The sequence below is a fragment of the Nerophis lumbriciformis genome, linkage group LG01 (assembly GCF_033978685.3).
Source record: "Nerophis lumbriciformis linkage group LG01, RoL_Nlum_v2.1, whole genome shotgun sequence".
Lineage (NCBI taxonomy): Eukaryota > Metazoa > Chordata > Actinopteri > Syngnathiformes > Syngnathidae > Nerophis > Nerophis lumbriciformis.
Genome location: NC_084548.2, coordinates 56,306,497 through 56,329,771, shown reverse-complemented (window position 1 = coordinate 56,329,771; position 23,275 = coordinate 56,306,497). Strand labels below are relative to the sequence as shown.

General features: G+C 37.0%; 1 protein-coding gene across 1 annotated transcript in view; it reads right to left on the bottom strand.

Annotated features, from left to right (window-relative positions):
• The window catches only part of gnai3 (guanine nucleotide binding protein (G protein), alpha inhibiting activity polypeptide 3), a 38,260-nt gene extending 15,255 nt beyond the window's left edge, over nt 1–23,005 (bottom strand). Inside the window, exons 1-4 of the mRNA XM_061987726.1 lie at nt 22,522–23,005; nt 3,075–3,117; nt 2,561–2,702; nt 269–426 (exon numbers count right to left, since the gene is read on the bottom strand). Coding sequence (XP_061843710.1) covers nt 269–426; nt 2,561–2,702; nt 3,075–3,117; nt 22,522–22,639 — 461 coding nt within the window. The 5' untranslated portion in view covers nt 22,640–23,005. The remainder of the gene's footprint in view (nt 1–268; nt 427–2,560; nt 2,703–3,074; nt 3,118–22,521) is intronic.
• Nucleotides 23,006–23,275: the final 270 nt, after the last annotated feature.

Genomic DNA, 23,275 nt, shown 5'->3' with positions numbered 1-23,275 from the left:
CAGTTCGGTTCAAAAACAACATAATTTTGCAGAAGGTCCCTAAAAACAGCAGAGCGTTTCTGTAACTCTGACCAATCCCTTTACTATTAGTCTTATTTTGTATATTTTTGGAAATATACAAAATAAGACTAATATTGAAGGAAGTCTGGCCCCCTGGTCCTTAGCTTTCTAGAAATGTCGCCCCCAAAACAATCTAGTTTAATATTTTGGTGTAAGAGGTGCAAGTAGCGCTCATCTGAAGCTGAAAAAAATCTGACTGAGTTCTTACTATGCAGCAGAGTCGTTAAGCTGGTACTCTCGTGATCTGTCAAAGCAGGTCTGAACACCGCTATCACTCCACAACCGCTGGATCACGCCGCTGAGCTCCGCTGGCATCACACCTTCCTCTGCTGCACTAGCCAGCACAAACAGCTGACGGGCATCACCCTGGAAAGATGCAAGCATTCATGGCACATAGGATTCTGGGAATGCATGTTTTAAAGGGGAACTGCAATTTTTTTTAAATGTTGCCTATTGTTCACAATCAACATGAAAGACAAGAAGACTGATGTGTTTTTGTTTTTTTAACGCATTCTAACTCGTAAATAAACGTCAATAAAATTTGCTTAGATTGAAACCAATGGGAGGTCCTCTTTTCCGCCCATAAAGCCCTCTAAAAAAACATCCAAAAAGCGCCAACAATACTACATTTACATTTTGTGACTGCAATTTTAACCAAGTATTAGTGATATTGTTATTATAAGCGCTAACGCAGGCAAACCTTTTTTAGCGGCGTAATGTCACAGAGAACTAACAAGCGAGTTGCTGCTTTGTTGACATCATCGGCTGGTGAGCTACTTTCTCGCCTCAGAGCTCGTAAACATTTATTCTACATCATATACCCCGCATTCCGCCCCAATGCAGCTGAGATAGCCCCCCCTCCGCACTCCCCCTGCGACCCTGAAAGGGACAAGCGGTAGAAAATGGATGGGTGGATATCATGCCTCTTACCTGGACTGTAGAAGGATAAGAACATCCATCCATCCATCCATTTTCTACCGCTTATTCCCTTTGGGGTCGCGGGGGGCGCTGGAGCCTATCTCAGCTACAATCGGGCGGAAGGCGGGGTACACCCTGGACAAGTCGCCACCTCATCGCAGGGCCAACACAGATAGACAGACAACATTCACACTCACATTCACACACTAGGGCCAATTTAGTGTTGCCAATCAACTTATCCCCAGGTGCATGTCTTTGGAGGTGGGAGGAAGCCGGAGTACCCGGAGGGAACCCACGCAGTCACGGGGAGAACATGCAAACTCCACACAGAAAGATCCCGAGCCCGGGATTGAACCCAAGACTACTCAGGACCTTCGTATTGTGAGGCAGATGCACTAACCCCTCTGCCACCGTGAAGCCCGGATAAGAACATAATCAGACAAAATGGTCAACTTTGGCATCCAATTTAGACCCGGGAATGTCAAGAAAAACCTGAAAAGATGCTTGTCCACCCCACTTTTTTCTTAGTGAGGATTATGAGCCATTCTTCATCTTAACGGCAATATAACAACGTCCTAACAGTTAGCATTCTAGTGACAGCAACTTTGGCATCCAATTTAGACCCGGGAATGGCAAGAAAGACCTGAAAAGACGCTTGTCCACCCCATTTTTTCTTAGTGAAGATTATGAGCCATTCTTCATCTTCATATAACAACGTCCTAACAGTTGGCATTCTAGTGACAGCAAACATTGTACAGTAAGTGATACGTAGTGATGCCGTATGTTTAAAATGGATCAAAACACGTAAATTTGACATGTTATGAATGTGCCTGTTACTACATTACAAATATACTTACAGGGTGTATATAAAACCTTGATGGAGGCGTTTGGATGTTTTAAGCACTTCATAGGCAGAATAGAGCGACTCTGATAGGCTCCATTGTATGCAGACTTTTGATCGCATTTATTTACTAGTTAGAATTCAGAAAAAAATAAAAGCATATGTGTGCTTGTCTTACATAATTCCAAAAAAGTGCAGTTCCCCTTTAAGTACCGCATTTTTCGGACTATAAGTCGCTCCGGAGTATAAATTGCACCGGACGAAAATGCATAATAAAGAAGGAAAAAATCATATATAAGTCGCACTGGAGTATAAGTCACATTTTTGGGGGAAATGTATTTGATAAAACCCAACACCAAGAATAGACATTTGAAAGGCAATTTGAAATAAATAAAGAATAGTGAACAACAGGCTGAATAAGTGTACGTTAAATGACGCATAAATAACCAACTGAGAACGTGCCTGGTATGTTAACGTAACATATTATGGTAAGAGTCATTCAAAAAACTATAACATATAGAACATGCCATACGTTTACCAAACAATCTGTCACTCCTAATCGCTAAATCCCATGAAATCTTGTACGTCTAGTCTCTTACGTGAATGAGCTAAATAATATTATTTGATATTTCACGGTAATGTGTTAATAATTTCACACATAAGTCGCACCCCCGGCCAAACTATGAAAAAAACTGCGACTTATAGTCCGAAAAATAAGGTATTTTAGTATTGTTATCTTACCGCCCGGGCCTCATCCCCAAACTCAATCTTTAGGCGCCCCATGGCCCGGACAATGGCCATGATGGACTGGATGGTGTTGCTGTAGACTACCACTTTGTACTGACTGCACTCCTCCTCTGAGTAGCCATCTTCGTGAATGATTCTAGCAAACACAGAAAAAAAACAAATCCCAACAAGCTTTCAGAGATTGTATAAATATTTAAAACTGTGACCAACGATTGTACTAATGTGGGACATGTTAGCGATCTGCAACATTTCCTGCAATGCTGTCATTAGAGCTGGAATTTGAGCTCCAGTGAGCACGCAGCATGGGTAATGTGGGAAACGGTGGAGTCTATTCATGTCTTGCCAGGCTATGACTGCCCTCTGTGGCCTTTGTTTTGCATGTTGTGCAAAATGGGGAGCTTTTTGCTGTGCCCCGATGTACTCTCATTTCCACATAGATGAACCCTGTTTGTGACCACTGACAATAGAGTTCCAAACAGAACTGGCTTCAACTTTGTTTTAGGCTTACTTCATCTGCTTCACTAGTGTGCTTTTCCCAGATTCTCCAGCACCTGGGAAGAGGGAAAGGAAAACGATTATGTCATAAAACATAGCAATCTACTGTATACATCTGTCACACACCATGCTGTCAAAATGAGCTTATGCTGTAAAGATGATCAAATAAGGACAAAAGAAACCCCTCAGCCAAACAGAACATATCATTTCGACAAAGACTCCACTGTAGTAAGAGCTCAATTTTGACGGTTTGCGCAAATGATGTAGACATCAGAGGTGTTGCAATTTTGGGTGGGTGAATCACTTCCCATGAGAGGACTTTTACAGAATTTCAACATTCAAGCTATACATGATGCATCAGCGGTTTTCTTGCACTGAACGGATAACAGGGAAATCTCAACACCCTTTAAAATAAATCAGTTTGTTTTAACAAAATACCACAAGTGTAAATCAGCACAGGTACACTTATTTTCATAAAATAATATAAAATAATAAAATAAATTATTATAAAAATCTAACGGAAAGAATATGTCTTATTTCTAATCCTCCAGGCATCAGCAATTCCATCCATCCCATCCATTTTCTACCGCTTGTCCCTTTTAGGGTCGCGGGGGTGCTGGAGCCTATCTCAGCTGCATTCGGGCGGAAGGCGGGGTACACCCTGGACAAGTCGCCACCTCATCACAGGGCCAACACAGATAGACAGACAACATTCACAATTCCTCTTTAATATATTTTGTGGAGTCCAAGTTAGTGCGAAAAAAAAAGATAGACATATTATAAGGCTTAAAAGTAAGGATTGTTTGTTAATGATGAGACCATTCGACTATAAGTCAGCTGTGTGGACCACAACACTAACAATGGTACATGCAATTGCACCATACACAGAACTTAATTTTTACCAACCAAAAACAAAACTATGATATACTACCACAGGCAAAAGTGCTTTTTAATGATACAGAGCAGGGCTGTGTGTGTGAATAAACTACGGCTGCAACGATTAATCGATTAATTCAGTTCGAAAAAAGCTTTGATTTATTATCTGTTGCTTCAATTAATCTTCAAAATGAGTGTAACTAATAAGGATTGCCAAAATACGGGCCGCATGGAGTGCCCGAAACTTTACACGGAAATAACTTCCGCACCCCAGTAGAGTGATGAAACGGAGCACACATGAAAGCGATGGTGTGTGAATAATGGCAAATGGTAACCCCCCCCCCCCCCCCCTAGAGGGGGGGGTTACCCACATATGCGGTCCTCTCCAAGGTTTCTCATAGTCATTCACATCGACGTCCCACTGGGGTGAGTTTTTCCTTGCCCTTATGTGGGCTTTGTACCGAGGATGTCGTTGTGGCTTGTGCAGCCCTTTGAGACACTTGTGATTTAGGGCTATATAAATAAACATTGATTGATTGAAAAAGGGTTTTTACCACCACATTGTTATTAATTACACATGTTAAAAGTGCAATTTTAATGTTGGTGATGTGCATTTACTTCAACAAAGACTAAAGGTTATGGCAAGCAGAAAATTTTTTGCTTGTTTCATTTATTTTCTCTAAAATGCGCATCGAGGCTATAATATGTGTATTGTCCAATTACTCGATTAATCAAACAAATTAATCGATAGATTACTCAATTACTAAAATACACGATAGCTACAGCAGTCGTAGTATAAACATGTTTCATCTTTATAGCAGGGCTTTTGGAATCATTCCCTTAGTGTAAGTCTGTCAGACTTTCTCTTCCAGTCAATTCTCCACCAGGCTAATGGGCCTGACTGGCAATTGCTATTGTTTTAATTGACCTATGGGGACAGTCATAATTGTGGCTGATGAAATCTGCCTGGTAACAACTGGCAGGATAATGTAGGCAAAGTGGCCCGGAAAAAGAATCATAGCTTGATCTATGTATGATCGAATGTACAGTCGTACTGTACATGTTAAAGTTGTTCTCTTAATGGTGGAGCACTTTTTTTTTTAAAGCAGATGACATTTTGTAAAGGGACTAAAGATTTGCTAAATGTTAATTGACAGTTAAATGCAAAAACGTATTGATTAGGCAAAATGCAATGACCCCTTTTTCTGGTTCTGTACCATTCATTGCATTTTTGGCTGATTATCACCATTGCCTCCTGCCAGATTGACTTTGCATTCACATTTGTCCAACCACATGCAGGAATTCCCACAAAGCCTCATTTAACAAGAATTTTAAAGCTTTTCTTTAAATGTGAAGAGCTGTTTATGGGCCAACAGAAAACCATTTTACTTTGTAAAATGTGTTATCTTTCCAGTTTTTGTAGTTAAGTGCAAAAACCTTTACTGCCCTCCCCTCTTTTCCTCACATAGCTCTCTTTTATCCCCGCACTATCTAGGATTGCTGAAATATGTGGGGAAAAAAAGTTTCACCTTCAACTTTGTGACTAAAAGCATACATTGAAAGATTCTCTACCATAAGCTCTCAGTTTTGCACCAGTACAGTACATAAATTGAGGGAGCTAGACTACAGTACAAGAAACCTGCTCCAGTTTAGACAATGAACAGAGATTGAGTACTTGCAAGAATCGATTTGTACTACAGTATTCTGCAGATCAAGTTTAAAGAAAAAGCACAGCAAACATGGAAGATAAAAAGCTTAATGGCAAACTACTCAACATGTGGTAAACATATATTTATCAGGAATGTCATGCAGAGCAAAAACAGAGAACTAAGCATGAAAACTCCATAGAACATATCGTATTTTTCTTGAGACTCATGTTATGACGATTACTATTGGAATTTACAGTAAATCTATCATGTGTAAGATTCAACCATCGTTTAATTTTAATATACAACAAACCATCTATAAAAACATCTAAATATCCAATAATCAGCAATACTAGGGCCAATTGTCAATGTGACGCAGCAAGGCTGATTTCTTCAAACAACATCTTATAGATTTTCATCTTTATAGACATGACGAGGTAAGTCATGCATGATAATAACTTTAATAAATGCGTCTGTACTCCACGTCATGCATTTTAATGGTATCATCATGTAGATCCTGATACCATGTTCCCATCTAATCATATAGCAGTAGGTCATGTTACAAAGGTTCTCCTCCAGAAAAATTGATGCAGAGCTGAGTCTGTTGTCACTGAATAGAAATAAAGCAACAATGAGCACAACTACAAACTTCTTTGGAATGGACACAATGTAATAAAATAATCTAAGGATTCAAGGAATATCAATCCATTTATATTACCTCTCTATTTAGCATGGCTGGCCATTCTCATATAAGCCTGCTTGGTTTTCTTACCATTCTGACCATCAACCTTAGCTTAGCTGATTGCCTACTTATTTTCTTAAAGTAAATATTCTACCTACCTATTGTACCTATTTTTGTGTGTCTATTGTCTTGCCTACCAACACATGGATGTATAAGACATTTGCGTCAGCTACTATAGGTTATGTTCAAAATGCTTTGGAATACATATTAGCATATATTTAATAAAAATATCATCAATGTTTTAGATTAGTCAATGAAGTATGTGCAATTCAAGGATACGATTCAAAGATCCGATTTAGGGATCTTCCGTTCAGGTTTTATTTTGCTGCCAATATGATCATCCATTAAGGAGATTGCCGATACCAATACCAATCATATGTATTAACTGTACATTTTTCAATTCACTTATGGTGAGCGTTATTGACAGTGTAACATTATCAACACAATATTTAAACTAGTTCTTCTCTCTCTTTTATTACACACAATTGTTTGAGCAAAACAAAATCAACAGTACACAGTAACTAAACAAAAGCAAAAATTAGTATGTATTACTCATTTAAATCCTTTGTTTTTTGCCCTGAAAGACCTCCTGTGTTTAGGGAATTATTCCCCGAGCTTGTAAACATTAACCAAAACCAAAATATCGACCTAATCACTCACTTTACTTAGCACATATTTCTTGCTTAGGGGAGTGGCTCCACACTGTGTATAGACATACAGTCGTGGTCAAAAGTTTACATACACTTGTAAAGAATATAATGTCACGGCTGTCTTGAGTTTCCAATCATTTCTACAACTTATTTTTTTGTGATAGAGAGATTGGAGCACATACTGCTTGTCCACAGAAGTTTGGTTCTTTTATGAATTTATTATGGGTCTACTGAAAATGTGACTAAATCTGCTGGGTCAAAAGTATACATACAGCAATGTTAATATTTGGTTACATGTCCCTTGGCAAGTTTCACTGCAATAAGGCACTTTTGGTAGCCATCCACAAGCTCCACTTCTTTTGACAAAATTGGTGCAGTTCAGCTAAATTTGTTGGTTTTATGACATGGACTTGTTTCTTCAGCATTGTCCACATGTTCTCAATGGGTTTTAATGCAGGACTTTGGGAAGGTAATTCTAAAATCTTAATTCTAGCCTGATTTAGCCATTAATTTACCGCTTTTGACATGTGTTTGGGGTCATTGTCCTGTTGGAACACCCAACTACGCCCAAGACCCAACCTCCGGGCTGATGATTTTAGGTTGTCCTGAAGAATTTTGAGGTAATCCTCCTTTTTCATTGTCCCATTTACTCTATGTAAAGCACCAGTTCCATTGGCAGCAAAACAGGCCCAGAGCATAACACTACCACCACCATGCTTGATGGTAGGAATGGTTTTCATGGTGTTCCTTTCTCCTCCAAAAATATTGCTAGGTATTGTGGCCAAACAGCTAAATTTTTGTTTCATCTGACCACAGAACTTTACTCCAGAAGGTCTTATCTTTGTCCATGTGATCAGCAGCAAAGTTTAGACAAGCCTTAAGGTGCTGCTTCTGGAGCAAGGGCTTCCTTCTTGCATGGTAGCCTCTCAGTCCATGGCGATGCAAAACACGCTTGACTGTAGACACTGACATCTGTGTTTCAGTAGCTTCCAATTCATTGCAGACCTGATTTTTGGTGGTTCTCGATTGACTCTTGATTAACCTGACCAATTGTCTCTCAGCAGCAGATGATAGCTTGCGTTTTCTTCCTGACCGTGGCAGTGACAAAACTGTGCCATGCACTTTATACTTACGAAAAATTGTCTGCACTGTTGCTCTTGGCACCTTAAGCTGCTTTGAAATGGCTCCAAGTGACTTCCCTGACTTGTTCAAGGCAATGATTCATTTTTTCAGATCTGAGTTGAGTTCCTTTGTCTTTCCCATTGTCGTGTTTGTAACCGAGTCTAATGACTGCATCACATGAGCCCCATTCAAATGGGCTCAGAGAAGTCAACAGGTGTCGTCAATCATAATCATTCACATGAAGTTAAGACGCCATGCCATGAGGCTAATTTGATTTGATTGTAACTTTTCTACACCACCAACATTGATAAGGTATGTTGCTGTATGTATACTTTTGACCCAGCAGACAGTCACATTTTCAGTAGACCTATAATAAATTCATAAAAGAACCAAACTTCATGAATGTTTTTTGTGACAAACAACTATGTGCTCCAATCACTCTATCACTAAAAAATAAGAATGGTAGAAATTATTGGAAACTCAAGACAGCCATGACATTATGTTCTTTACAAGTGTATGTAAACTTTTGACCACGACTGTACACAATTAGCTGCTAGCTGCCTGTCAACCGGGGGACTAAACATAAATACAGTGTCAGCCAGGGGGGATCAGTGTTTGTGATCTGCAATAAAAGTCATTAATTGTCAATGGTGAGCACATACTTTTTCACTAAAATTGTCTGATACTGATCTCTGGCTGATCGATACATACCTATTTCAATTAGTTTCTAAGTCCGACCTGTACCTCTGCAAAAACTTTATGCCTGATGGTGGCCATGTTTGTCAATGAATCCTTGCCCAAATTTTACAGACACATGCTTGTCATTCCACTAAAGGTGTGTACCAAATTGATTCCTGATGATGGAAGATTCGGCTTAAAACCCTAAGTTACCGCGAGTATTCTGAAGAGCGCACTGACCTGTGTGACATATATAAAATGAATCTGACTTATAGGTCATACTTTAATTTTTCATTCACTTTCACTTTCGTCAGACATCAGTCTTGGGAGCTCATAAAGGTTCAGAAAAAAAATCCACAGATACTCCCACTCTTTGTTGAAAGGCTACCAGAGCTGCAAAACACTATATTTTTCTCCATTTTCCTTGTATGTGTAGTGAGATTTTTTGTAAATACTATACCTTCCGACTGGTTGCCGACCTATCTGCAGTACCTTGTAGGGCTGCCCTCTTGCTTGACAACCTGATCACTAATCAGTTGTAGACTAGATTTCACTTATCGGTTAGTTTAAATTGTCTTTTCAACTCCTGGGACTTTTAACATCTGTGCTGACTCCTGTCCCCATCCAGACAATTAGACTTGCATTTATTGGTGACCTAGTCATATCAATAGGTCCTGGCAGAAGATGATAAGCAGAAACAACGCTCTCTCACTTACTCTTTGTAATTTCGATACAAGATAACACATGCAACCATGAAGATGTCACTCTTGGTTCATTTGGAAAGCTGGTTCTATTTGGAGAAAAAATGCTGGCAAACGCACAGAGGGTGTAAACTGGAGCATCCAACCAATTTCAGCATGTCTGTGCTTCTCATCCATGATTGAATGTATCCTACAAGGATGCGTTGGGGAAAAACATAATCTCAATTCACGCTAACATGTGATCTAAGTTACAATGTTGAAGATTTAAAAAAAACGAGCTGCATCACAACTAAATACTATACACGATGACTTACACTTAAGCTTGATGGCTGCCAGGACCAGTTGGCCCTGACCCTGCTGCCCTGGCTGACAAAGCGCGCTGGCTAATATTCATCAGCCCGCCCCACATTAGGCAATCGTATTAATTAATTTACCTTTTTTTTTTTTTTACTTGTCTTTTTGAATAAAGTGTGGAGTGAGTGACCATTTTGTATTGACTTGATTGATTATTTTGTCTTCCTATTAATTTCATTGAAAACATTTTCTTAAACTGTTCTTTCAGGATCTCCCATTAAGAACGGCATTAATACCATTGGATGTTTCTTTAAACAGAACAAAAACAATAACAGTCAAATAGTGCTATTATTAATGTTTAATAATAATCATAATCATAACAAAAAATGTATGATTTCTTCAAATGCACATTGCCCTAAAAGTTGTGTATGTGTGTGTGAGACAGAGAGGGAGAGAGACAGAGACAGAGACAGAGAGTGAGAGAGAGAAAGAGAGAGAAAGAGAGAGAGGGGGGGGGGGGGGGGGGGGGGGGGAGAGAGAGAGAGAGAGAGAGAGGGAGAGAGAGAGAGAGAGAGAGAGAGAGAGAGAGAGAGAGAGAGAGAGAGAGAGAGAGAGAGAGAGAGAAAGCTACATGTAGAGAAAGAGAAAGAGAAAAACTGTTCCAGAGAATCGCAATCTTAATTATGAGAACATTGTAATTTGCATTTGTTGCAGAGTCCTGTAGCTCTATTGTATGACATGTTTTTGTCACAGTTTTATCTGGAACATGTACACAACTTACTTGAGCTCTAACATAAACCAGATTAGGTCTCTAAATAATGTAGATATATTTTGCAATATTCCTCTCAAAGGTTGGGATCACATCGAAAAATAGTGGTGAGCATGCACCAGGCTGGCGCAAAACTCTGAATTGAGAATGTTTCAAATGTCTCATTCCAATTTAATTCCACAAACAGAAAGTTAAATTGAAATTGAAATTCAAATTGAAGGAAGGAGAATTCCATGAAATTCCAATTGATAATTTGAGAACCATGCTATACAGTATATTCCATACATAACCGTTTTACATATTTTATAAAAGTATGTTTGATAAACAGATCATTCAATTTGATGTATTGTAACTTTCAAAAAATGGGAAATGGTGGAAAAACAATTCATTTCTCAGGATGCTTTACTTTATCCTAGTATTCAAAATGAAGGAATTTATGTTCAGTGTTTGTAAAGTATTTTTAGTATTTAAGCCAAAACCTTTTTAAACATGAAACATTCTTCCTGTTACTTGCGCGGTAAAAAAATAATTTGTAAATTAAAAGTAAATTACAGGCTAATATTTGCATTACTTTCACAGTAACATCGACAGACTATAAATGTAAGTTTAGAGCTGTGATTACAGTGTTTAAATGCAGAATTACAGTGCCTTGTTTTACCTAAGTCGCAGTAAATTGCCTGTAGTTTTACACAAAGTAATGCAATTATTAGCCAGTAATTCACTGTGTGGCTATGCATGATTTCTCTTAATTGCAATACATTTAATTTTACTTCCTGTAATTCCGATACAGCATCCTGTGGGGAGGATTCAATTAAATTTGAATTCAAATTCCATCCATCCATCCATCTTCTTCCGCTTGTCCGAGGTCGGGTCGCGGGGGCAGCAGCCTAAGCAGGGAATCCCAGACTTTCCTCTCCCCAGCCACTTCCTCCAGCTCTTCTCGGGGGATCCCGAGGCGTTCCCAGGCCAGCCGGGAGACATAGTCTTCCCAACGTGTCCTGGGTTTTCCCCATGGCCTCCTACCGGTCGGACGTGCCCTAAACACCTCCCTAGGAAGGCGTTCGGGTGGCATCCTGACCAGATGTCCGAACCACCTCATCTGGCTTCTCTCGATGTGGAGGAGCAGCGGCTTTACTTTGAGCTCCCCCCGGATGGCAGAGCTTCTCACAAATTATTTCAATCAATTGAATTGAAATTCCAAAGCTGAATGGCTATCTATGATTAGAAGCTAATTTGGAATATTCTTTTTACATGTTCTCACCGTGCTTGCATGGGTTTTCGCAACGTACTCCAGTCTCCCCTTTGTTCCAAAAACATGCATGTTGGGTTAATTGTAGTCTCAAAATTTTGATAATGTGAGTTCCATTGTATATACTGTATATATTCAGCCACTCGACCAAAGTCAGCTAGAATAAGCTCCAGCACACCTAGGACAATAATGTGGACAAGCAGTATCAACAATGGATGGTTTCTAAAAGTTTGAAAATAAAAGAATGGTTAAACCAGGGGTGTCCAAAGTGTGGCCCCGGGGCTATTTGTTGCCCACAGCTTGAGTTTTGTCGGACCACAGCCTATTGTCAAAACAAAATCCAACCAAAAACAATAACATTTAAATCAAAAAGACGTATAATGAGAAAAAGCTGCCATTTTGATGCTAATAACTTTGCACCCTATAACACAAACCCAACACAAAGTTTTGTTTTTGTTTGTTTTTAGTTGGTTTTTTTTTTACAAAATAAAAACATACTAAAACAGCCCCCTGCATGCTTTGACTTTTTAAGTGTGTTCCTCTAAGTGGAAAACATTTAAACAACCCTGGATAAAACCAACTTCACCATTGGATAGAGAAAGTACGCTCTAATGGTGGTTTAATGCACATACTGTACATGTCCATTAGAATGAATGGGAAAATATGCACTCTGGTCAAATGGTTAGCATGTGAGCCTCATACTCAGAAGACTCAAGGTTAGGTTCCAATCTCCATTTGGGCATCGCTTTGTGGAGTTTGCATGGTCACCCCATGTGTGGGTTTTCTATAGGTACTTAGACTTCCTCACACATTTCAACGTATTGTCAGCTTAATTGCAGACTCTTAAATATATATATATATATATATATATATATATATATATATATATATATATATATATATATATATATATATATATATATCTACAGTATAGATGTTCTCATTCATTCAGGTCATTGTATTCTCAGAGCATTCAATCGATCGCAACTGGACTATTTGATTTGTCTTAGAAGATGTTTCACCTCTCATCCTAGTAGGCTTCATCAGTTCATGCTCATAGACTTAAATTGGTCAGACCTAGTCTTAGCCTTAGAATGGTCAAATTTAGTCCACTAGTCGACTATTAAATGCGATAAAATCAATTGAATGCTCTGAGAATAATTGTCCATAGGTGTGAATGTGAGTCTACATGCGCCCTGCATTTGGCTGGCGACCAACACCCGAAGTCAAGGGTGTCGGCTGGGATAGACTCCAGCTCTCCCATGACCATAATCAGAGGCGGACTATCAATTAGGCCAACACAGGCAGTTGCCAAGGGCTCCAAAATGTCTCATAAATAATGATTAATAAAGATTTTTTCTATTGAAAACAATTATTTAGGTTTTTGTTTTAATTCATGCACTTTAAGATAAATTAAGATACATTAAAATGCTGAATCAGTATCACATATGATTTATTCGACATCATCCCCCTCCTTACTCGCACGATGGACTTTTCTACGCTACTTTGCATGTGCAGACTTGATTCAGGAAGACATACCAACACAAACCTGTTGGTGCGGTTGTGAGAGGTTTTTATCCGAAGGAAGTGAAGTTACTAAAGTGGAGAGGAAAAGAGGCTAACGTTTTTGTTCAAACTACCTAAAAGATACTTCAGTTATGTGGGCGCTAACTTCATTGCTAGGAAGCAATATTGTTAAAAGGCAGATAGATGGGGCATCAAAACATTTTTATATGAACTGCACTGCAATTACAAATGCTCTCAGATGACCACTTTCAACAATGTGGAATCATATTTTGCCCATTTGTTTGAATATGATCATTGTTTGACAACAGTGTGACAAAAATACTTGCTTTAGAATCAGAAGTCAAGATGGCAAACATATATTACATTTCAGCTGTTTTAGATGTATTTAAATAGGGTTGTATTAAAAATGCTTTGAATAGTTTTTTGTAATAAATAATATTGAGATAAGTAAAACTGCAGTTGCATTAAATGTTTTTTTTCTCTGTCAAAATTAAAATACCTCGAAGTGCTTTATTGACACACATTGGTTCCCGACAATGTTGAGGGCCATTTGACATGTTGTAAATAACATGTCACTATCTTACACCGTGCTAAAGTGGGTTTATCCCAAATAATGTATTCATGATTATTGAATGTAATTTTGTAAAAATCCTTATACATTTTTTATTTTTTTTCACTAGGCAAAACTCAACAGCCACAAGCACGACAGACTAAAACGAAAACTTCCAATGGAGACAAAGTTGCTGAATGCAGTAGAAGAAGATGTCCAGATAAAGAAGAGACTTCTGAACATGATGGACACATCAGAAAAGCGATCGTCGGACAATTTAGACAAACTAACATCAAATTACTAAGTCAAAATATTGACTTACTAATAATGACATACTTAGGATCTCAGGTAACTAGGACTGTTTTGTGTTTTGTTTATACTTTACGGAAAAAATATTAAGATATATATCGTATATGAGTTACACCCTGACGCCCACTTCCCCCTGGATATACACATACATATGTATATATATGTATGTGTATATACTAGGGCTGCAACAACTAATCGATTAAATCGATTAAAATCGATTATAAAAATAGTTGGCGATTAATTTAGTCATCGATTTGTTGGATCTATGCTAGGGGTGTGGGAAAAAATCGATTAGAATTCGAATCGCGGTTCTCACGTTGTGCGATTCAGAATCGATTATCTTTTTTTTTAAATCGATTTTTTTTTTTTTTTTTTTTTTTTTTTTTTTTAATGTAATTAATCAATCCAACAAAATAGTACACAGCAATACCATAACAATGCAATCCAATTCCAAAACCAAACCTGACCCAGCAACACTCAGAACTGCAATAAACAGAGTGATTGAAAGGAGACAAACACGACACAGAACAAACCAAAAGTAGTGAAACAAAATGAATATTATCAACAACAGTATCAATATTAGTTACAATTTCAACATAGCAGTGATTAAAAATCCCTCATTGACATTATTATTAGACATTTATAAATAAAAAAAAAAGAACAATAGTGTCACAGTGGCTTATACTTGCATCGCATCTCACAAGCTTGACAACACACTGTGTCCAATATTTTCACAAAGATAAAATAAGTCATATTTTTGGTTCATTTAATAGTTAAAATAAATTTACATTATTGCAATCAGTTGATAAAACATTGTCCTTTACAATTTTATAAAAGCTTTTTACAAAAATCTACTACTCTGCTTGCATGTCAGCAGACTGGGGTAGATCCTGCTGAAATCCTATGTATTGAAAGAATAGAGAATCGTTTTGAATCAGGAAAAAAAATCATTTTTTTGAATGGAATCGTGACCCCAAGAATCGATATTGAATCGAATTGTGGGACACCCAAAGATTCACAGCCCTAATCTATGCTATGCGCATGCGCAGAGGCTACTTTTTTTATTTATTTTTTTATAAACCTTTATTTATAAACTGCAACATTTACAAACAGCTGAGAAACAATAGTCAAAATAAGTATGGTGCCAGTATGCTGTTTTTCCCCCCAATAAAATACTGGAAAGGATAGAAATGTAGTTTGTCTCTTTTATCCGATTATTAATCGATTAATCGAAGTAATAATCGACAGATTAATCGATTATCAAATTAGTCGTTAGTTGCAGCCCTAGTATATTTATATATATATATATATATATATATATATATATATATATATATATATATATATATATATATACATATATATATATATATATATATATGTATATATAATATATATATTTTATATATATATATATATTTTATATATATATATATGTATGTGTATATATATATATATATATATATATATATATATACATATATATATATATACATATACATATATATATATATATATATATATATATATATATATATATATATATATATATATATATATATATATATATATATATATATATATATATATATATGTGTGTATATAAAAATACATGTATATATATAAATGTATGTGTATATATTAGGGATGTCCGAAAATGGCTTTTTGCCGATATCCGATATTGTCCAACTCTTTAATTACCGATACTGATATCAACCGATACCGATATCAACCGATACTGATATATACAGTCGTGGAATTAACACATTATTATGCCTAATTTGGACAACCAGGTATGGTGAAGATAAGGTCCTTTTTTTAAATATTAATAAAATCCAGCGCCCCCCGCGACCCCAAGGGGAATAAGCGGTAGAAAATGGATGGATGGATGGATGGATAAAATAAGATAAATAAACTAAAAACATTTTCTTGAATTAAAAAATAAAGTAAAACAATATAAAAACAGTTACATAGAAACTAGTAATTAATGAAAATGAGTCAAATTAACTGTTAAAGGTTAGTACTATTAGTGGACCAGCAGCACGCACAACCATGTGTGCTTACGGACTGTATCCCTTGCAGACTGTATTGATATATATTGATATATAATGTAGGAACCAGAATATTAATAACAGAAAGAAACAACCCTTTAGTGTGAATGAGTTTAAAGGGGGAAGGAGGTTTTTTGGGTTGGTGCACTAATTGTAAGTGTATCTTGTGTTTTTTATGTTGATTTAATAATAAAAATAAAAAAACGATACCGATAATAAAGAAACCGATACCGATTATTTCTGATATTACATTTTAACGCATTTATCAGCCGATAATAATACACATATTTATACACATACATATATATATACATATATATATATATATATATATATATAGAGAGAGAGAGAGAGAGAGAGAGAGAGAGAGAGAGAGAGAGAGAGAGAGAGAGAGAGAGAGAGAGAGAGAGAGAGAGAGACATCACCTTAACTAACACATTTTCTGGGGGAAACACTGATGTATGATGAGAAAGAAGGACAGTGGAAAACGATGACAAACAGTGAAAAAGCCTGCGTTTATCCACTTACTAAAACTAAAGAGACCTCTCAATAGTGCATTTTTGTTTTTCAGGAGAATTGTATTCAAAACAGAATATTTAAGTTTGTACTTTGTCAAAGTCCAATATAGGAGTTTATTTATTTGCATGCGATGATTTGCTACATTTTTATTTCCAGAAGTATTGTATTCAAGTTTATCTTGTTTAAACACGGCCACCGCTAAGAGCTCTCATTTTCCCACCAGTCACACACATGGCTTCCACATTGAAAGAGCTACGGTACATGTCACTTCGGGTCCAACTGCACAAGAAATGGGCAATATGACCTAAAATCTGTATTGCAATATATATTGCAGCCTCCTGCAATAACAATATACATCACACAATTATTTGGCAAATGAATAATAATAGAACCATTTAAAAGCAGCTTACAAAGGCTCCTAATTTGACTGCTGAGGTATGCAGTAACATATTGCATCATTTAGGGTTGTATTATTTTATCAAAACTATTATTTATCTACTTGTTGAATTTACTGTTTATAGCTTGTAACTTTTTGGTGTAACGTGTTTCTCTTGACACTTAAAATGTAACAAGCATTTATTATTTAACACTTATTGTTTAGTTACATTAGTTTTGGGTGATACTACAAATTTGGGTATTGATCTAATACCGAGTAGTGACGGGGAAATATTGGCGATAACAATGCTGATACTTCAAATTTTCAATAATTAAATGTTTGATCGCAATTATAATAAGACAGAAATACAGGATGCGGATGTAACAATACTTAATTAGATATTTTTAAATTATTTCCTTACGCCTTTTTATTAAATAAATGTTTTTAATCAAAATAAAATCAATAGTGCAAAATACCTAAATTCATAGAAAAACTACTATTGGTTCTGATTTAAATCATTTGTTTTTTGCACTTAAAGTCCTCCTTGCAAAGGACTTTAAGTCGATTTTGTTGTTATTGTTCCTGAACAAAAACAACAAAATACAATTTTGTGATCGACTATATACTAATACTATACTTGGTATCGTTACATCAATTTTTGTATCGGTCTGCCCACCCTGTTTGCATTAAAAACTCGAGTTTAGCGGCTAGCATATCTTAATGAAACGAGCGCTCAGGGAAACATTCAGGAAATGGAACAAAAATAAGAGCGCTGACAGGAAATAAACACAAACTAAGGAAACATAAACAGACGTGAAGTGACAGATCGTCACATGTTGGTCCAATCCACCGTATCACAGGAAAGCCAAATGCTTTATTCGACACAGATGACCACATTATAGCGTCTCTGGTGATATTCGCTAACATCAATAAAATATCCTTAAAAGTATTAATAAACTAGATGCTCAACAGCATACACTGAATATTGATATTGCTAGCTAACATTGCTGAACAACCGGGGCACACATAGCTAAATAATGAGACAAAATATGATTTTCACACCATAAAAACAACTGCAGACATGACTTGTAGATGAGACTAATATTTGTAGCAGGAATTCAACTTCAAACAAACATATCCTTTTTCTCACTAGCGTCACGATCACAGCAGCACGGGACTCGTTATGTCAATCAAATACGTTACTTACCGATGCATAAATAATTCCAAATGTGTCTTTTACAGATTATTGCTTAATTTGTTGACCCCTCATATGTAAAGACATGATGTGCCTCCAATTTTTTGTTCTTTAAATACTGTGAGGTGTGTCAAATGAAGTGAAGTTGATGGCGAGCGGTAACGTCTTGGTGATGATAAATGGTTTAAATCCTTAAAAAATATATATATTTGTTAAGAGTGTATAAATCCACTCTCTCCCATTTTAAATATTTTTTTCATGATCACTTATATATTTGCCTCTAAACATTTCCAAATATGCCTAAATCTGCACGGATTCAAGTAAATAAACAGTAGCCTAATGGGAGCCATCGCCTGAAACCCAGATGTGCCTCTAGGTCAGTGGTTCTCAAATGGGGGTACGCGTACCCCTGGGGGTACTTGAAGGTATGCCAAGGGGTACGAGAGATTTTTTTTAAATGTCTATCAAAAAGAACTGTGAAAAGAAATGCAACAATGCAATATTCAGTGTTGACAGCTAGATTTTTTTTGTGGACATGTTCCATAAATATTGATTTTAAAGATTTCATTTTTTTGTGAAGAAGTGTTTAGAATTAAGTTCATGAATCCAGATGGATCTCTATTACAATCTCCAAAGAGGGCACTTTAAGTTGATGATTACTTCTATGTGTAGAAATCTTTATTTATAATTGAATCACTTGTTTATTTTTCAACAAGTTTTTAGTTATTTTTATATTTTTTTCCAAATAGTTCAAGAAAGACCACAACAAATGAGCAATATTTTGTACTGTTATACAATTTAATAAATCACAAACTGATGACACAGTGCTGTATTTTACTTCTTTATCTCTTTTTTTTAACCAAAAATGCTTTGCTCTGATTAGGGGGTACTTGAATTAAAAAAATGTTTACAGGGGGTACATCACTGAAAAAAGGTTGAGAACCACTGCTCTAGGTCACGTGATTGCAACTCACCTGTACCAGCTGCACTGGGGTAGAAGCAGGGTACAACCTGGACAAGTCGCCACCTCATCGCAAGGACAACACAATCAAAGTATATTGATATAGCAGTTTAATCGCAAGTGCCTCGAAGTGCTGCACAAACCACAATGAGATCACTGGTCTGAACCCACATACGGGCAAGGAAAAACTCAAAACCCAAAATGGGAGAACACAAAAACTTTGGGAAGGGGCCACAGATGTGGGGACCCCCACTCCTAGAAAAACAAGTTGTCTTTATATTGAATTGATAAGCATAAATACCTGATTTATAACGCCAAAAGCCTTACGTTTGCGAGTAGATATGATCAACATAACATACAGTAAATCTCACAGAGATTCCTGAGTCCTTTTGTGCGATAATGATCAAGCCAGTCACGTGATCCGTGACAGGCATGTGGGAACCACACTTCCTTCCATCAACAACAATTACGAATCATGGCAGACTTTGTGAGGGGACAACAACTTTTTGGGGACAAATTATGATCCAGAACCCTATATTTTTGAGCCCGAACACAAGGAGGATTAGCATCAAGCGCCAGAAGCCGAGTACTAAATAAATGTAGCTTTAGTGAAACACATTATCCCGCAGCAGTATTGCTAAGTGCTAAACAAGAAGACATACAAACTAATAAAACAAATACTTACCGTACAATGTCTGTTCTCGCTGGGATGCCAATCGTTGGGACACTCACATAATCCCATTTGGATGAAGAATTAATCACAATCTTTTCAAAGGATTTAAAAAAAATACTGCAAACAAGCGTTTTTTTTTGCCAATTTCGGGCTCTAAATTAGATGTCAAAGTTGACCAGCTTGTTGGTCATTCCTCTACTATCCAGGTGAGAGGCATGATTTATAATCTCCAATTAACTTTTACCAATTTAGGTTAGAGGCGAAGCAGAGGCAGCCGCAGAACATTGGCCATACATTCAGGTCATGTAAATAGAGTATTGTTGGTGGTTTTTGGATGGTTATTTAGAGGGCTTTGTGGGCGGAATAGAGGAGCCTCCCTTGACTCTATTGTTAGCTCACTTTTGCGAACGTTTATTTACGATTCAGAATGCATAAAACAATTAAAACATGTGTTCTTGTCCTACGTAGCGATTATGAATGATAAACATTACATCTCGTTCCCATGCTTACGTATTTCCAGCATGACTGGTCTGCTGTCTAAAGACAGGGAGCAGAGGGGTTCCCAAATCTACGGAAATTGCCAAAGTCTTTTAGAACAGAATATTCAAAATGACAGTTTGAAATTGTGCTGTTTTGTGGATGTTTAGACTATATTTTTACATACTTTCCAGATTGGAGATATATAAATGGATATGGCTTCCTCCCACTTCCAAAGACATGCACCTGGGGATAAGTTGATTGTCAACACTAAATTGGCCCTAGTGTGTGGATGTGAGTGTGAATGTTGTCTGTCTATCTGTGTTGGCCCTGCGATGAGGTGGCGACTTGTCCAGGGTGTACCCCGCCTTCCGCCCGATTGTAGCTGAGATAGGCTCCAGCGCCCCCCGCAACCCCAAAGGGAATAAGCGGTAGAAAATGGATGGATGGATGGTTTAACGGATAAAATGAAACACAATTCAGCATATAAAGTTAACTTATTTTTACATTGTACTGGTACTTTAAAAGCTAACATGAAAACAAGAGACATTAACGTCTTTCCCCATTAAGAAACGACATACCCCCAATCTAAACTTATTAAAACACATTGCTGTCTGAGCAACTAAGCCATTACAATTGTGCATATTGAACCTACAAGCTGTGCTCTTTTAGACAGAGTGATCGTTCTGTACGAGGCATAGGTGTTTTTACACTGCGCTCAAAGACCGCCGAACATAGTAGTCAGTAATAATAGATTTTGTTTGTTACGAACTTTTCATTTAAATAAATCTTCAAGCACTACTATACAAACCAATATTTAAAACAATAAAAGCTTAGCCATTAGAACAGATAAAATACAAAGACTAAAACACTATCACAGAAACACAAAATTGAAAGTTATCTAAATGTGTCTAATTTAGTTATTTTAAAAAAAATACTATATTTCAGTGTGCGTATAAGTACTTTTGGAGCACATTCAACAATACCGAGATAATAATGATAACCATGATAATTTTGGTCACGATAACGGCGATATGAAATTTTCATACCACAACATCCCTAGTTTTGTGGAAGGTCCCAAGTCCTAGATTTGCCTTGGGCCCCCAAATGACTAAATAATATGGGTGCACACAAAAATCGATTCTGAATCGTAATTCTTATTCATCCCGATTCTAAATCGATTCATAATTTTTTTAAATTTACACAATTTTTTTTTTTTTTTTTTAATAGTAAATGATTTTTGAAAATAAATGTTTAGGCCATCTCCATGAAACTAGAAGGAACTTTTCTATCCTGTAACCTGTTTTGAATAAGTTTTATTAAAATTATTATTTCAAATAATAGGAGCAGGGGCGCCGCTAGGGATTTTGGGCCCCATGAAAAGAATCTTTACAAGGCCCCCAACACAGTGTCATTATTTTTCTGTATTATAATTGCATCATCATTAGGGGCCTCTCTGGGCCCCCCTCCATCATGGGCCCCTAGAATCCGTCTCCTTTACCCCCCCCTTTTCGGCGCCCCTGAATAGGAGTGCACAAAAACATTGATTCACATCCGAATCGCGATTCCTTTTCATCCTGATTCTAAATTGCTGATTCATAATTTTTAAAAATCTATTAAAAAAAAAAAAGAAAAAAAAAAAAAGAAAAGTTGTATTAAGTTGATTTTTCGTATAAGAATCAATTTAATAAATATGTTTTTAGGCCATCTCCAACCAGAGAGAGCTTTTTTAACCTGTAATCTGTTTTGAAAAAGTTTAAATGTAATGATTACACCAAATAATCGGTTTGAATCAGGAATCGTGTAGAATTGAGAATCGTGTTGGATGAGAATCTTTTCTAAATCGAATCGTCATTCCAGGAATCAGAACTGGGTCGAATTGTTAGGTGCCCAAGGAGTCACACCCCTGCTCTACACGCCCTTGACCATAATGGCAATGCATGGATCGGTAAATCTAGAAGGTGTCAGGTTGGATAAACTGTGGTGATCTGCGACAGTGGGCTTGTATAATTGAAAGAACGATTAAAACAACTTCCCACTAACAAAACCATGACTTACTTACAAGTGGTGCGTTCAATGTCCGAATGATTCTTACCGAGTAAAAGCAGCTTCACTTCTCTCAAGGACTTCTCTAAATCTTCTCGAAGGTTTTTATCGATCATCTTGCTTCTCTCCACCGCAGCTTTGTCCTCGGCGCTGATGGTGCAGCCCATGACGGCTCTCGGAACAACTTTTTGACAAATATAATAGAAATTATTCTTTTCAGGAGCTCATACGTCGCCAGAGAGAAGCTGGAAAGCTTCAGCAGTTTAACTCCACAAGTGTCCCGGAAAAGTAGCACAAACGTGTCCTGGTGGGTGTTTGGGAATTGTCTCGAAGCACTTTATCAGTGGTTCGATAACATAACAATGACACAGTTTAAAAGTCTAACCATAAACTACAAAGAAAAATGTCATAATACAAAGTTTCCCCCCCAAAAAACGCGATAAAAAATAGTATTTTCGCCGAGACATTGACAGCTCGCGCCGCTGTCTCTCTGTTCTCTTCATCCAGACGCTAAGAAGCGGTTCTGTGCCGAAGAGGGGAATGGTGAACCCCAAATGCATGCTGGGAAATGTAGTCCATTCCCACACTGAAGACTTTCCGATGGAGTGAGATGTCACTTGAGAAAAAACGAGCACATAACGATACAATGTAATGGATAACAACCAACCATTATGCGTTGTTAATTTGCTAAGTGTTGCTATTGAAGTTAGTTCGAAACATTAAACGTTCACTCTGGTTTATGTTCGGATTTATGTGGTGTGGCAGTGACCCCTAGCGGTTTTTTAGCACAACTGCAATTCAAT